Genomic DNA, 14,774 nt, shown 5'->3' with positions numbered 1-14,774 from the left:
AAAAAATTATAGACCGTGACAGGAAGGAGTAAGACAGGCTTTCTCCCAAATTACTTTTTGTAGTTAACATAATAACCCAAAATAAATAAATATGAGGGCAGAGCGGCTCACTGAAACAGATGGGAAAGACACCTGTTCCTGCAGGTGCTGGGCATGAAGGAGCCACAGCGACTCAGGAGAGAGGCCGATGACAGGGACAGGAGACACTCCATGTAGGCAGAGGTCGGTTCCCTAGGGAGACAGACAGTTAACATTGCCAGAAGGAAACATTACAGGGTGAAACCGAATGACAGTTCAAAGGAAGAGGATTAGTGTCTGCTCTGATGAAGTACAATTACACAAAGGGGCAGAGGAAAGGGCGAACATATCCAGAGGTTTGATTGTTACTGTGTCGGAGAGGATTCTATTGTTATTCTGAAATTATTGTTATATAATGTGACATGACACAGGAGTAATTGAGATAATTAGAACATGTACAAGAATATTTACTGTAATTGCATGAGTTGAACCTGGAACATGTTGACAGATCAGTAGGAAAGGCTGAAGACTAGGTTCACATCCAAAGGACTTACAGATTTACTGATGAGTTTCAGGCTTTAATTTTAATGACTGGAAGCCCATCAGGTGCACTGAATTCTGTCAGTGCATATAGTTACAAAAGTTACATAGACAATCTGGGAGGCAATGGAGAAGCATTCATCTTTGAAGAATGGCTACTAAAGGTGGTAGTAGGGCTGGAGATGAGCTGAGGGGCAGAACACGTAGACGACATGTGCAAGTCCCCAGTTCAGTCCCAGTCCAGACGACGTCAGCCATTGATCTGATGTGCCTGAATGAGCCCTGTGGTCCAGTAACCAACAGTGATGATCAACACTGCTGACACTTTGAAAAGAAACAGCTACTATGTGCCCCACTGTAGAACACAGACTTATTGTAGCCTTGTGAGAGCAGACGGGCCAGAGCTTGAGTGGCAGGAAGTTGTGTCTGCAGTACCAGTTTATCCTGGAAAATGTAGCAGGTTGGCAAAAATAAAAGATGATATGGTAGGGTATGTGTACACACTTGAAAGCCGATTCTGAACTCTGAAAGAATCTGTATAAAAGCGAGTAGATGGGGCTCTGGAAAGGGAGGGGGAGGGCGGAGTGGAGTAGAACCATGCCAGCCTCTGTACTGCACATTGTTGGGGGCCAGTAGAACAGAAAGCACACTAGTTAATCATAGAATCTATCTGTGTTTCATACAGTAATAATGTGGAATAACTTTATAGTAACTGAAAAAGCAAGATGTATATCTTATATTGGAGCCCACTTAAGTTTTGACAATTTCTGCAAAGTTACACAAAAATTGTTAATAATAGTTATTTCTGGGGAGGTGATTACTAGGTGACTGATAAGAGATGACATTTGGGCTGAGTGGAAACCTGATTTTTTTTAATGAATAAAGTTTGAATTTGTGAGAGTTTTCACCATAATGTTTTTCTTTAATAGTTTTTCTTTCACAATTTCATATATATAACTTTGAGAACCATAGTTATCCTGTTTACCCTCTTCTCCCTCCTGAGACTTGTTTTTGCTGACTCTTTCCTTGGGTCTTTTGAATATACTATTAAAAGTGACTGATTTGGGGTCTGGAGAGATGGCTCAGAGGACCCCAGTTTCCAGCACCCACGTCAGGTGGCTCCCAGTGGCCTGTACCTCCAGCTCTAGGTGGTCCAACACGTCTAGCTGCTCAGGAGACTCAAACTTGTGCACATACCAGCATGCAGCCACAATTTAAAAAATCTAAGAAAATAAAGCAATAGCTCATTTGTATTTTAATCCTGCTTATCCTAGTTAAATTGTTTTCACAGTTAATACAACACACTTATCTGAGAAACTATTTGAGACTGATAAACATAAAGAGAAGAAGCTTTAATATGTACCACCACAGGAAGTAGAAAAAAATTCTAGTTTGCTACCACCTGCCCACCCTGCCCCGCCCTGCCCACCCTGCCCCGCCCCACCCCGCCCCCGGCAGTGTTTCCTTTGGTGTGCTGATGGGTGGCTGTAAATGACCTTCTGAAGCCTGACCCTGGACATCCACTTTTACAAGTGTTCTGTGGGACAAGTCATAAAGAATTGAGTGTGCTATCGAGTGTCATGTGACAGTCTGTGCCATAGCTGTAGTCTGAGGGGCCAGTCCTTTACAGAACTGTCACGAAAGGCTTTAGTTCAGAAGCAAGCCTTCACATCCTTAAAGCCTAGGCAGGAGAGAAGAACTGTTGGTATTAAGAATAGCATAGATGTATGTGCACATGCGTGTGCATGCTTGTGTGTGTGTATGTGTGTACACATGTAGGTGGCACCTAGAGGTTGGCTTTGGGTGTTGTTCCTTGGCAGCTGTTCACCTTGTCTCTTGAGAAAGGGTCTCTCTAGGACCGCTGGCCAATTCAGCAGATTGGCTGCCAGTGAAACAGGCTTTTGCACTTGAGTTCACAGAGCCTTAAGTATTTAGGTTGACAAAATCCAAATTAAAGCCTCGCCTAACGTTTAGCCAGAGTTTTCATGCCTTTCCATTTTTTTTTTATGACAGCTAGTTTTTAAAGAACAACTTTCACCAAAACAACTAGGGTTCTTAAACGTGACAGAACTTGTTGGCGCCCTCAGTGACATTCTCCGAGTTGAGTTCAGTGAAGAAAAGCAAGACTTGCTTGTGTTTGATGCTGACCTGAGACCTCTGCTACCTGGTGAGTGACGTGGGATAACACGGATGTCATTTTCTATTGAAGGAAGAAGCATTTAGTCACCAGTAGAATCACATGACCCAAACACCTTCCATATTAGCCATAAAATGTTTGAATAATGACCTTCTTTTTAGTGATAACTGTAGTAAAGTTAACCTGCATTATTAGTTTAAAATTTTAAATTTTTATAATTTATCTAATTAATTTATTTATTGAGACAGGTTTTTATTATGTAGCCCAGGCTGGCCTGGAATTCACTGTATAACCCAGCAGATCTTAAACTAGGGAACTCTCTTGTCGCCACCTCCTGAGTGCTGAGAGGATAGGCGTGAGCACCGCATCTAACAATTTCTTTTTTTTTTAAAAAAAGATTATTTGTATTTTGTGTATATGGGTGTTTCGTCTGAGTGTGTGTCTGTCTGCACCATGTATGAGCGGTGCCTGCAGAGGCGGGAAGAGGGTCAGAACTCCAGGAACTGGAGTTGCAGACGGATCTGAGCTGCTACGTGGGTGCTCAGTCAAACCCGGCCTTCTGCAAGGGCAGCCAGTGCCTTAGCCACTGAGCGTCTCTCCAGCTGTCCAGTTGTCAGCAATTCTGAAGGAATAATTCTGAGTTGGTTGTTTGATAGGTAATGCTTCTCAGGCTATGCAGCAAACGCCTCTTAGAAATAAGTGGAGAGTCAGAATAGATTACATATGTACAAGGAATGCACATCTATATTTTACAATAAATTAACTCCAAACCAAGTGTTCTCCCCCACCCCCAGTCTCTTTCGGTTTTTCAAGACAGGGTTTCTCTGTGTGGCTCTGGCTGTTCTGCAGCTTGCTCTGTAGACCAGGCTGGCCTTGACCTCACAGATTCACCACCTCTGCCTCCCGACCGCTGGCATCAAAGGCGAACACCACCTCCGCCTGTCCTGTATTTACTCTAGGAAACCACGTTGGACATAGGGGCATCATATTTTTGTTTTTCTGTTTTTTTTTTTGGCCCAGTTTGGTTTCTCTTAGAGTTTTTATCGAGGTAAGTTTATATGACTGTGTAGTGTAGACAGAGTCCCGTGTGTCCTTTACTCACTCCCCTCAGTGGCAACATTTTGCAAAGGTGTGAACAACATGGTGCTTCTATAAAGTGTGTACAGGGCGGGTGCGCCTGTGTGCGCGTGCGCGTGCCTGGCAAACCAGAGTGTAACCTGGGTGGTGCCCCTCAGCCTGCCCACCTTTTTCTTTCCGTACTTACTTTTGAAGTAAGATTGCTAGTTGCCCAGGGAGACCCAGGACTCCACTGGTCCTGCTTCTCTAGCTCTGGGATGAGAGGCACGCATACCCCAGGCCTGGCCTTGTGATTTTAACTGTGGATTCTGAGGGGTCAGACTGAGATCCTTCTGTTTGCAAGGCAAGGCCTCATTCACCTCGGAGCTGCTTCCCTCCCCAGTCCATTCTGTATGTTTTAAAGTGGTTAGGACAGACATCTGCCTTCCATATTCTATCCTGATTTACTGCCACGCTGTGAGTCCTGCACCTCATGCTGGTCATTGTCATGGCCCAGGTGTCCTAGCTCCAGAGGACTCGAGTGTTCCTGTCCCTTGGGAACTTAAAAACCCAGTACCAGACATGAGACTCCTTCACACTGTAGGTTAGGGTGGGCGGAGATATGGCCCCGAACAGTACAGTTTGGCTGCCTCACAGAGCTCCAGGATGCCACGTACCTACAGGACCTGGAGGTACTTGGAGGATTTGAACAGGCTCTGATCTGAAGTCAGGGGACGACTTCTAACCACAAAAGCCCCTTAACAACACAGAGGTAGTTAATGCTTGTAGCTTTGAGGAGTATATTTCACAACCTCTTACAGATTATATACTTAATTATAACATAATTTTCTTATGCAAAGCATTATTATGTAAATATTGTGTCTTTGCTTCTTATATTTAATATATTGTTTTCATGTTAGCATTTTTCCTTTTTACCTTTGTGCAGTTCCTGTATATTTCATTTAGTCAGTGTCCTGTTGGTGGATGTTTAGATTGTTTCCATTTTTACCATTGTAAAAGCGTGGCGATTAGTATTTTAAATTTTTTTATTTATTTTGCTATTTAGGGGATGAAACTCCACCCTTATTCATTCTAGCCAAATATGATTAATATTTTCGTGCCTACATCTTAATGTGCTTGTGAGTTTGTTTCTTTAGGAGCCATTGTGGTTAGTCGTAGATCTGAGGAGTCCATAATGTGCCAGCCCCAGGTACTCCTATATGCATAAATTTCAATTAAATGTGAGGTTGATTGAGGAATTCTCTATGAGTTAAGGCATCGTATTATGGAATAGTAAAGCAAATATGTGTTAAATAACTGTCCGAGGCTTAGTTAGAAGGAGAAATTGGAGATCAGATGTTGAGACAGTCACTCACCAGAGTTTGAGAAGTTGTGCCAGCTCCTGTTTTCCCAGCGTGAGGATTTTAGTTTGTTTCTCCTTTAGTATGCTGTTCCCTTGTGTCTCTCCATCTGCAAGGACAAGCTCCATTGCTGCCTCTCTCCCTGGTGCCTGCCTCACGGGGCCACGTAGAGGCCGTGGCCGCACACTGTAACCACCCTCTGTCTCTTTCAGCTGGACCGCTTTCATCAGTCAGAAATTCGTGTCTAGTTCAACCAGACAAGAGAATAGAAGCTAACGCATGGGCCTCCAGTCCCTCTAGAAATTCACTGTCCACTGTAGCAGTTAAGAAGACCACATGGGATTGCCCTTTGAAGAACCACAAGGAGGCAGAGCAGAAGGCCTACAAGAAGCCTAATCTTGTGGTGAAGCCTTTGCAGCTGGTGAGTGGGCAGTGCGTTACACTGGGCAGCAGCCACAGTAACTGAGTGAGTGCCTCTTGAAACCAAGTGCTCTTTAGAAAAAACTAATTCTAGGGACACCGTTCCCTGGAAAAGACCAGTTCTGCCCAGCATCACTTTTTGCGGCATTTCTCTCGTTTTCCAGTTTTCGTTTCCTACACGCCTAATGTTAAAGTTTTTCAGGTGTTTGAAATGTAAGTTCCCTGGCCTCACTGTTGATTTCTCTATTCCTGAGCCTGCGGGTCGGGGCCTTAGAGAGTGCAGGAGCCTGCCCTGGCCCAGCCTTGGCAGTGGCTGCAGATGCAGACGCCCTGGTTCCCACTCCCACTTACTTGGTTCATTTCATCCTTCTTCATTATGGCCTCCCATGTTTCTGTTGTGTTTGCGTCTGTCTCTGACTTTGTCGTTGCTAAGGATTGGTGGTTGTTCCTCACTCCAGCCGGCAATTCAGTGGAACAAGCAGTTTGAGAGCCTGCTGTAGTCTCTTCAGGACAATAGGGAGGCCTAGAGGAACGAGCAGATGTTGGGATGAAAAAGCAAAACCTTTTGATGGGAAAAGCCCGAATTGATCCATCCCTTAATAACGTCGACTACCGGTGGGGTTAGGTCGGAGGACCTGCCGGACTCCACCTGAATGCCTTTGCCCATTTGGTTGAGGACATTTGCTTAATACTTAACTTTTGGGCCAGTATTTTCATAATAGAGGAAGGATGTTCAAATGGTGGCTGTAAATGGTGACTCCATTCTAAAGCGTTCTGAATCATAGTTCTGGCTTGAACCCGGTGATCGTAATAGAGATGATTGGTGAAGTAGTTTGAGGATTTGCAACGTCTCTTTATGGTTTCTTTCTCTCCCTGCCGTCCCTGTAGCAAGTAGAAACAAACAAATCCCAGCTGAGCTTGTCGATGGCAAACCACGATATCCCACCAGATGCTGTGCGTGCTAAGAAGCTGTGCCGACTCCCACCACTGGACACCAGCACCCTCGTGGGGGTCTTCGTGGAGTACATAATCTCTCCGAGCCAGTTCTACGTCCGCATCTACAGCAGAGACTCGTCGGAATTGCTTGAAGACATGATGATTGAAATGCGGTAGGGGCCTCCTGCTTTCCGCTTCCGCTTAGCTTTAGTCAGTAGTTGGCAGACACGCCGGTCTCGGGACTCCTGAGCTAACAGAAAGCTTTCACTTACTAATGCTTATCAGATAGAAACTTAAACTACAAAAATTAAAATATCTGTTTTTAAAAATTCATGTGAGGTATGATAAACATTTTAATGAAAAAAAAAAAAGCTATATTTTTGTAATCCAAGCATGTTCAGTGGCCCTGCCTCTGCCTCCTGAGTGCCGGGAGTAAGGTGTGCATCACCGTTCTGACTTGGCTTCAAGGGCATTCATTCTCAGTGATACTGATGGTTGGTTGTTTGGTTGTTTTTTTGTTTGTTTGGTTTTATTTTTAACTGAAATATTGTGCCAAGTGACAACAGTTTTGACACTGCCTTGATTCAGCTAAGGCATTTGGCATTTTACCTATTACTGCTTTTACAGTACCAGTGCAGTGTCAGGGAGCAGGATTTTAGTCATGTTATGACAGTAATTTGAACTGTGTGGACTTAGAAGAAGGCCATCAAGGCCCCAAGGGTTTAAGGACTCTTATCTGGTTTTTGTCTGCTGAGAAAGTCTGTCCTATGTTAATAAACACTGTATAAGATGTGAACACATTCAGTCACTATATATTCATTCATAAACAATTTCTGACTATGTTGCATCACATAAAATAATAGTTTTTTGCATTTATAAAAGCATCCCATATTTTACCTACTTTGCCATTACATATACATACATACATACCATATGATACCAAGTTACCTGGCATAAGTTGAATAATAATACCTTAGAAAGAAGTACTACCCTGGCTTGATTGATAACTTAGTAAAGTACTTGCTGTGTGAACACAAAGACCTGAGTTTTATCTCCAGAATTTATGTAAAAATTCCAGACGTGGTGGCGCACTCCTGTAATCGTAGCACTGGGGAGCAGAGACAGGAGAATCCCTGGGGCTCACTGTCTAGCTTTCTAGCATAGTTGATGAGCTCTAGACCAATCTCGACCTTGTCTCAAGGGAGGTGGACAGCATTCTTGACAGTGATACCTGAGGTTGTCATTCTGGCCTCCACATAACATTACTGTGCATGCATAAACACACACATGCACACAGATACACACATATGAGAAAAATTATATTCTATTCTACTATGTCTGTAAGACTTAGTACATGTTTTTAAGTATTATTCCCTGAGATCTGTACATGATTCAACTTCTTTTAGTCTAACCTTATCTCCAGATTGGGGTAATCTAGAGGCTACTACAGAGCTGTAGAGATAAAGCATTTAGAATCTAGTTCAGTGTTGTCTGCTGTTTGTGCACATACATGTAGTCACGTGTGTAAGCACACATGTGTGTGCGTATGGAGACCACAGGCCAACCTTGGATTGACATTTCTTAGGAACTCTCCATGAATGCATATGAAATTGGAAGATGGAAGACTTCTTTGAGATGGGCTCTAGCTAGACCAGCGTTGTTAATTAGGCTAGGGTAGTTGGCCCGTGAGCCCTACATCCTTACGGAAGCACTTGCTGCTGTACCCAGCATTTGTTTTCTAATCTGGGTTCTGAAGATCAGACTCAGCTTTCCTGCCTTTACAAGCAAGCACCTTACCAGCCCAGCCGCCTCCGCAGCCATTGCTGCTGTTACCTTGTGACTGTTCAGAGTCTGGTTGTTGAGGCCCTGATACTACAAGGATACATATGTAAGACAGGGTCTTTGCCTATACGAGCTCACTAAAGCTGGGGAGATGACCAGGGGGATAAATAGGCTGCAGGGGGAGCAGGAGATGTGTTTGGAAAAACTTCATAGTTGGTGTTTGAGCAAGGTGTCAAAAGCAAGGTTTCACCAGTTGAAAAGAGAATAGCTGTGCTCTGGCACTAATGTCAAATGTTAATGGAGGATTGGACAATGTGCCTTGGGAACAAATAACATACTGGAGTCAGCACTAGTGATGTTGGTAGGGCCTGACTGGGGATGAAGTCAGAAGATGTAAACGCTGAATTGTGAGCACCGCAGGGAGGTGTCTTCCAGACAGAAGCCACTGAAACCTTTTTTTTCTTAAAGGTTTGGGGAGGACCTTCTTAAAACTTAGATAGAAAATGTCTCCAAAGCTTACATGTTAAAGGCTTGGTTCTCAGTGCACTGTTCAGTGTTGAGCTAAGCGACTGGATCGTGAGGCACCTGGCTCATCAGTGGATCACTCCACAGATGGGTCCATAATTTAGAGGCATTCCTGGGAAGTGGTTTAAATAGGAAGTGAGGTTTAGCAGAAGAAGTGTGTCACTGGGACATGTCCTTGGAGGATAGTCAAGTTCCTGGCCCTCTCCTCTGCCGTCTGCCTACTGACTGCCACGAGATAATAACAGCACATGCTCCTGTCATGTTGTGCTTCACCATGCAGAGCAAAGACACAGTCATGGCTGAAGTCCTCAGGACTGTCTTCAGCTGTTCGCACCAGGCATTTGGTGACAGTGGTGAGAAACTGATCTTAGATAGGAGGTCTAGAAGGATAACTCAGTCCGTACTGTGGACAGTGTATGCGGTGAGGTAAAGAAAGTCAGCGAATGGGCAAGTCTGAGAGAGGGAGGGAGGGAGCAAGCAGAAAGGAACAAACTAGAGAAATTGGGAAAGTAAACCTTTCAGTTGCTAGGAAAGGGAATAGAAAGAATTGGGAATAGAAATATTCTCAGCATGAAGAACGTTGGCTTAGAGATTGAACAGGTCTGAGAAACTAGGGTTCTGGGGTGAGAGAAGTGAGACATTTCCACTCACTGCCTCTAAGGTTAGCATCAGAGAGTTGGCAGTGAAGACTTGGCAGTCAGGATTCTGTTTAGCTGTGGTCACATAGGGAAGATATAGTTTATCTCTTCCTAAAGTAGTTCCAACAAAAGCTTTGGTGGAAACGTGAATGCTCCATGGTATTAAGGACACTGATGTTCTGCCTTTTGTTCCAGAGAATGTGTTGCCTCTTTGGACATAGCTCACCACTGTCTACTAGGTCCCCTCTTAGCTAATGTGAAGGAGAAAAGAAAGGTAGAGGTTGTGAGCCAAGTCATCCATTGCTTTGAAAGACACAACTCGAGGTTGGGATTTAGCTCAGTGGTAGAGCGCTTACCTAGCAAGCGCAAGGCCCTGGGTTCGGTCCCCAGCTCCCCAAAAAAAAAAAAAAAAAAAAAAAAGACACAACTGAATGTCTCACATTTTAATTTTTAAAATTGAGATGGGAAGGCAGGCGAGATGTTACACAGAAAGTGACAGGATTGGAGGGCTTCTAAAGTCCTCAAACACAGCCAGTCTAGCCACCCATCTTGTGAACAAGGGAAGCAGGATTTGAACCTAGGTTTCTGGTTTAAACACTCCAAAGAACCCAGATGTGTAAGGCAGCACAGGGGCTATTAAGCATATGGATAGGAAGGAATGGGAGAGGGTTGTGGAGATGGAGGATCCAAGAGCGTGAGAGACGGTGGGCTGGAGAGACTCGCACATTAGTGATTGGTGGGGATTAGTGAGCCGCTGATGCTTTTTAAAAAGTGTTTTTAACTGAACTATAATTGCAACACCTCCCACCTACCCCCTTCTCCCCTTCTAAGTTGACGGCCTCTTTTTTGTTGATGATTGTTACATGCACATGTATGTATGTGTATCACAAATATATAAAAACGCAACTTGGTTCCGTGTGTGTTGTTTAGGGCTGACCACTCTGCATTGCATGACCAGTACTAGGGCTTATTCCTGGGAGAGGCCATTTCTCCTCCCAGAATCTATTGGTGGCCTGTAGTTCTTTGTTTAGGGGTGAGACCCCACAAAAATGTCCCTTCCACATTGATATGTCCCTTGACATTGCCATTATTCTGGTCTTGTTTGTGCTGGGTTTCACAGCAGATTTCCTGGTGTCCTGGCTCTGACAGTCTTTGTCCCCTCTGCCCAGATAGTCTGGAGCCACAAGTGCAGGGAATTATCTATTTTAGGAAGTTCTGTGGGATGAAGTTGGATTATATTCAGGTAATGTAAGATAACAAAACCAGTATGTAATTTTCATATTTGGAAGGAGTTTGTTGGTGAAAAGAATTTGGATAATGAAATCGACATTAATAAGGATTAATAAATGAGAGAAATTACAGGTTTTTTATTTTACTTTTTGCTAAGACTTTCTTGTTCTTGAAACATCAGTAAAAATGATCTTACTCTATGGGTTTTCTGTATTACATAATTCTCCAGGCGCTGTTACTCTAACCAGCTGGTTTCTGATCGGTACGTTATGCCAGAATACTTTATCCAGCCAGGACATCTGTGCTGTGTCAGGATCTCTGAGGACAAGTGGTGGTACCGGGTCATTATCCATCGAATCCTTGGGAAAAAGGAGGTTGAAGTGTTCTACCCGGATTTCGGAAATATAGGAACGGTGCAGAAGTCCTCGCTGAGGTTCCTCAAGTGAGTTGATGTAACAAGCACTGGGAAAGGGAGAATCCGAATGGTGGAACTCTGACCTTTGCCTCTTGCCATCTTCCATTTATTCTTCTTTACATCCTTACTGTACGACAGCTGATTGTTTCAAATCTTTTTAAACATTTATCTTTATAAACTGTGCGTATACATATGCAGCCAGGTGCACACAGGGCCAAAGCTGCAGGCTTCCAGGTGCTGCGGGCTTCCGGGTGCTGCAGGCTTCCCGGTGCTGCACTTACAGGTAGCCGTGAGCGTCCTAATGTGGGAGCTGGGAAGTGAACTCTGTCCTCTCAACTGAGCACACCATTAATCACCGAGCCATGCCCCAGCCTCGTCACTTGCTCTCAGGGATGGATGATGGCCTCTCTTCTTTCCCTTGATTATTAATTCGAATGGACCATGAGAATAAAATTCCATGTTTTATTAAGAAATGACTCAGGTTCGTGCTAAGAGGGGTACTTACGCGCCAGGGCGCTGAGTGGCTCCCACTGGGGCTTTTGTTTACACAGTTCTCTTGAAAACCTTAACTATGTTTTGTAATTTATTTTTAAATTATTTTTAAAGTACAAAGAATTTAAAGTGTCACAAATTAATTGAAATGGCCTGAGTAGCCAAACAAGAAATGGGTCCTCCGATCCACAGTAGGCTGCAGTGCAGTGTGTGATTAAGCAGCTGTGTGTTTGTTTTCTGCAGATGCTGCTACACGAAGCTTCCAGCTCAGGCCATCCCTTGCTCTTTGGCGTGGGTGAGGCCGGCAGAGGTATGTTTGCTGTTTCCCGTTAGTCAGCAGAGGCGTAGGTATGTCCTCAGTATCGACAATGGTCCTGAGTTCTCAGGACACACAGATGACATGTGGAACGGCTGTGTGTTGTATGACAGACAGACTCGTGGGCAGCAGCTGCAGCGTGTCATGATGACACTTACGTCTCTGTCCCTTTTGGTTACTCCGGGCACCAAATTTGCAAAGATGATCTTATTTACAAATTAAAGCAGGTAGGAACGAGTCTCTCTACGTCTAGAAACGTGACCCCAAAATGCTTTTAATGCCACTTTGATCCAGCGGCCTTACCTTAGTTGCTCTCAGTTGCTCGGGTGTATGAGAGAAGCAAAGGGAAGTGTGCCTAGTTCTGTTCAGACTAACCAAGAAGGGCCTCCTCACACAAGGGCAGGAAGACTAACCAAGAAAGGCCTCCTCACACAGGGGCAGGAAGACTAATCAATCAAGAAAGGTCTCCTCCCACAAAGGCAGGAAGACTAATCAATCAAGAAAGGCCTCCTCCCACAAAGGCAGGAAGACTAATCAATCAAGAAAGGCCTCCTCCCACAAAGGCAGGAAGACTAATCAATCAAGAAAGGCCTCCTCACACAAGGGCAGGAAGACTAATCAATCAAGAAAGGCCTCCTCACACAAGGGCAGGAAGAAGACATTGCAGACATTTGAAGTTGCTCTTGTTGACACGGAGTTTAGGATAAGCTGGGGTGAATAGGTTAATCTGTCGACAGTAGCCGTCACTTATTACCACACACTGCATGCTTGGTGCACTTTCAGATGGCTTTCTGCACAGTGTATTTGTACCGGTGCCACCACAGATGCAAGTGAGGTGTTGTGCTACAGTGACATGTTGCTAAACAATAGGGATTTTTGAGGTCCATTATAACCTAATGGGAGCGCTGTAGTGTAAGTCTGTTCCTGTGTAAAGTAGGGCTGTGCTGTTGACCACTGGAGTGGTTCCGTACACTCACTTTTGGGTCTTTGTTTTCTTTGATGGGTCCACTTACCTGCTTCTGGGCCCGGGTCATGGTCATTTTGCTACAGCTCTGTGCTGCAGTTGAAATCCGGTACAGTGATCCTTCTTGCACTCTTCTGTGTACTCAGGATTGCTATTGACCTGTGTGTGCATAGGGTTTTAGGGCTTTTTCCTATGTTTCTATAAAGAATATAGGGGATTTTTATTGGATTGAACTGAGTGTATACATTGCTTTTGTTAGGATGGCCATATTCAAACTATTAATTCCACCACCCCTGAGCTTCAGAAGACCTCTAGTGTCTCCCTCAGTCTCTTAAGAGATTTAAATTTTTCGTTTTATAGGCTGTTCACATTCCTGGTTCTGTTTTTCTTCCTCCTTACTTTATTTTTCAATGCTGCCCTGAGTGGACATGTTTCCACGAGCCTTTCTTAGCATGTCTGCTATTGTTACATAAGATGACAACTGAATTTTGTAAGTTGATTTTTGATCATTCCACTTTATTAATAGTGATCAGTTCTAGAAGTTTTCTAGTGGAATTTTGGGGCATTGATGTATAAACTCATATTATCTTCAAATACGACTTCTTTGAACATTTGCGTTTTTGAATTTTCTTCCCTGGTTTATTATCCTAGTGGGGCGGATGTTAAGAAGATGTTGAAAAGGATTGGAGGTGGGCAGCCCTCCTCACTGCTGATGTTAATGGTATTGCCCTGAGCGTTTGTCCAGTTAGGATGATGCTGGCTGTAGCTGGCTTTGTCCTGGAGACGAAGGCGACAGCTGAGCATAAATATAACCACTCCTGTAAATGAACTTAAAGACAAAATCATTGGTCGTCTCAGTAGACACAGACAAGGCCTTTGACAAAACCCATCATGACTTACGAAAAAATTCCTGGATTGGAGTGGAGGGGCCGTCTCCGCATAACCAGTGCTACAAACCCTCAGCCATTCACAGCGTGAATACCTTCATGGCGGTAGACCTGAACAGAGTGGAAATAACGGCAGTCGAGTTGCTTTGCTTTTCCTGTCCAGTTAGCTACTAGTCACATGCTGGCACATACTAGCATGAGACTTGGCTTTATATATTGGACAAGACAGGTTAGCCTCTCATGTTGGATGGGTCTTACAAGAAAAAGGAAGCACCTGTGACAGAAGGTCATGACGTCTCCGACGGGTATTATTAGAAGGAATTTAAATGGAAACAAATTAACATCAATTAGAATTTAGAGTTAATTTTCTAACATACTATACATTAATTAGAATGAGCTTTTGAACATAATCATAAGGTGTGCTTCCTCTCGGAACCCGCCTTCCTGACTGACAGCCTTAGTGCTCTCTTACCATTGACACAGTTAATGCTACCATAGATCTTGTGAATCTCAACCCTTCCTTCTTAACTTTATGCTTAAGGATGTTTTATCTGAATGCATGTATGTGTAACAAGTCTATTCATTCACACAGAGACTAGAACAGGGCATGGGGACCTCTAGAACTGAAGTCACAGGCGATTTTAACCTCCCTGAGGGTGCTGGGAAATGAACCAGGCTCGTCTGCAGGAGTAGCAAGTGCTCTTAACCACTGAGCAGTCTCTCCAGCCCTGATTGGTGTCTCAGTATAGATCAATTGTTTGTTTTTGCGATACTATGCTTTGGAAATAATTGTGAGCCTGTATTATAATGCCAAAATTATTGGTTAGAAAATTAATATTTGCTGAGATAAACAGAACTTTTTTAGACAAAGCCAGAAATCAGTTTATTTTTCTCCTCATTGAGCTAGCTTAGGTTACTTCATAGGTCATGACTGAGGGATTCACGTGTGTGTGTGTGTGTGTGTGTGTGTGTGTGTGTGTGTGCGCGTGCGCGTGCGCGTGCGCGTGCGGGCGTATATGTTCTCTGTGTGTATATGTGTATCCTGGCAAACACTGAG

General features: G+C 44.0%; 1 protein-coding gene across 1 annotated transcript in view; it reads left to right on the top strand.

Moving 5' to 3' along the window:
* Positions 1-14,774, top strand: part of Tdrd5 (tudor domain containing 5) — a 48,477-nt gene that overhangs the window by 8,435 nt on the left and 25,268 nt on the right. Inside the window, exons 7-11 of the mRNA XM_032915031.1 lie at positions 2,572-2,725; positions 5,325-5,533; positions 6,421-6,641; positions 10,873-11,085; positions 11,794-11,860. Of these exons, the coding sequence (XP_032770922.1) occupies positions 2,572-2,725; positions 5,325-5,533; positions 6,421-6,641; positions 10,873-11,085; positions 11,794-11,860 (864 nt within the window). The remainder of the gene's footprint in view (positions 1-2,571; positions 2,726-5,324; positions 5,534-6,420; positions 6,642-10,872; positions 11,086-11,793; positions 11,861-14,774) is intronic.

The sequence above is a fragment of the Rattus rattus genome, chromosome 10 (genome assembly GCF_011064425.1).
Source record: "Rattus rattus isolate New Zealand chromosome 10, Rrattus_CSIRO_v1, whole genome shotgun sequence".
Lineage (NCBI taxonomy): Eukaryota > Metazoa > Chordata > Mammalia > Rodentia > Muridae > Rattus > Rattus rattus.
Note: the sequence above shows the minus strand (reverse complement) of the source record. Positions and strands in the feature narration are given on the sequence as shown.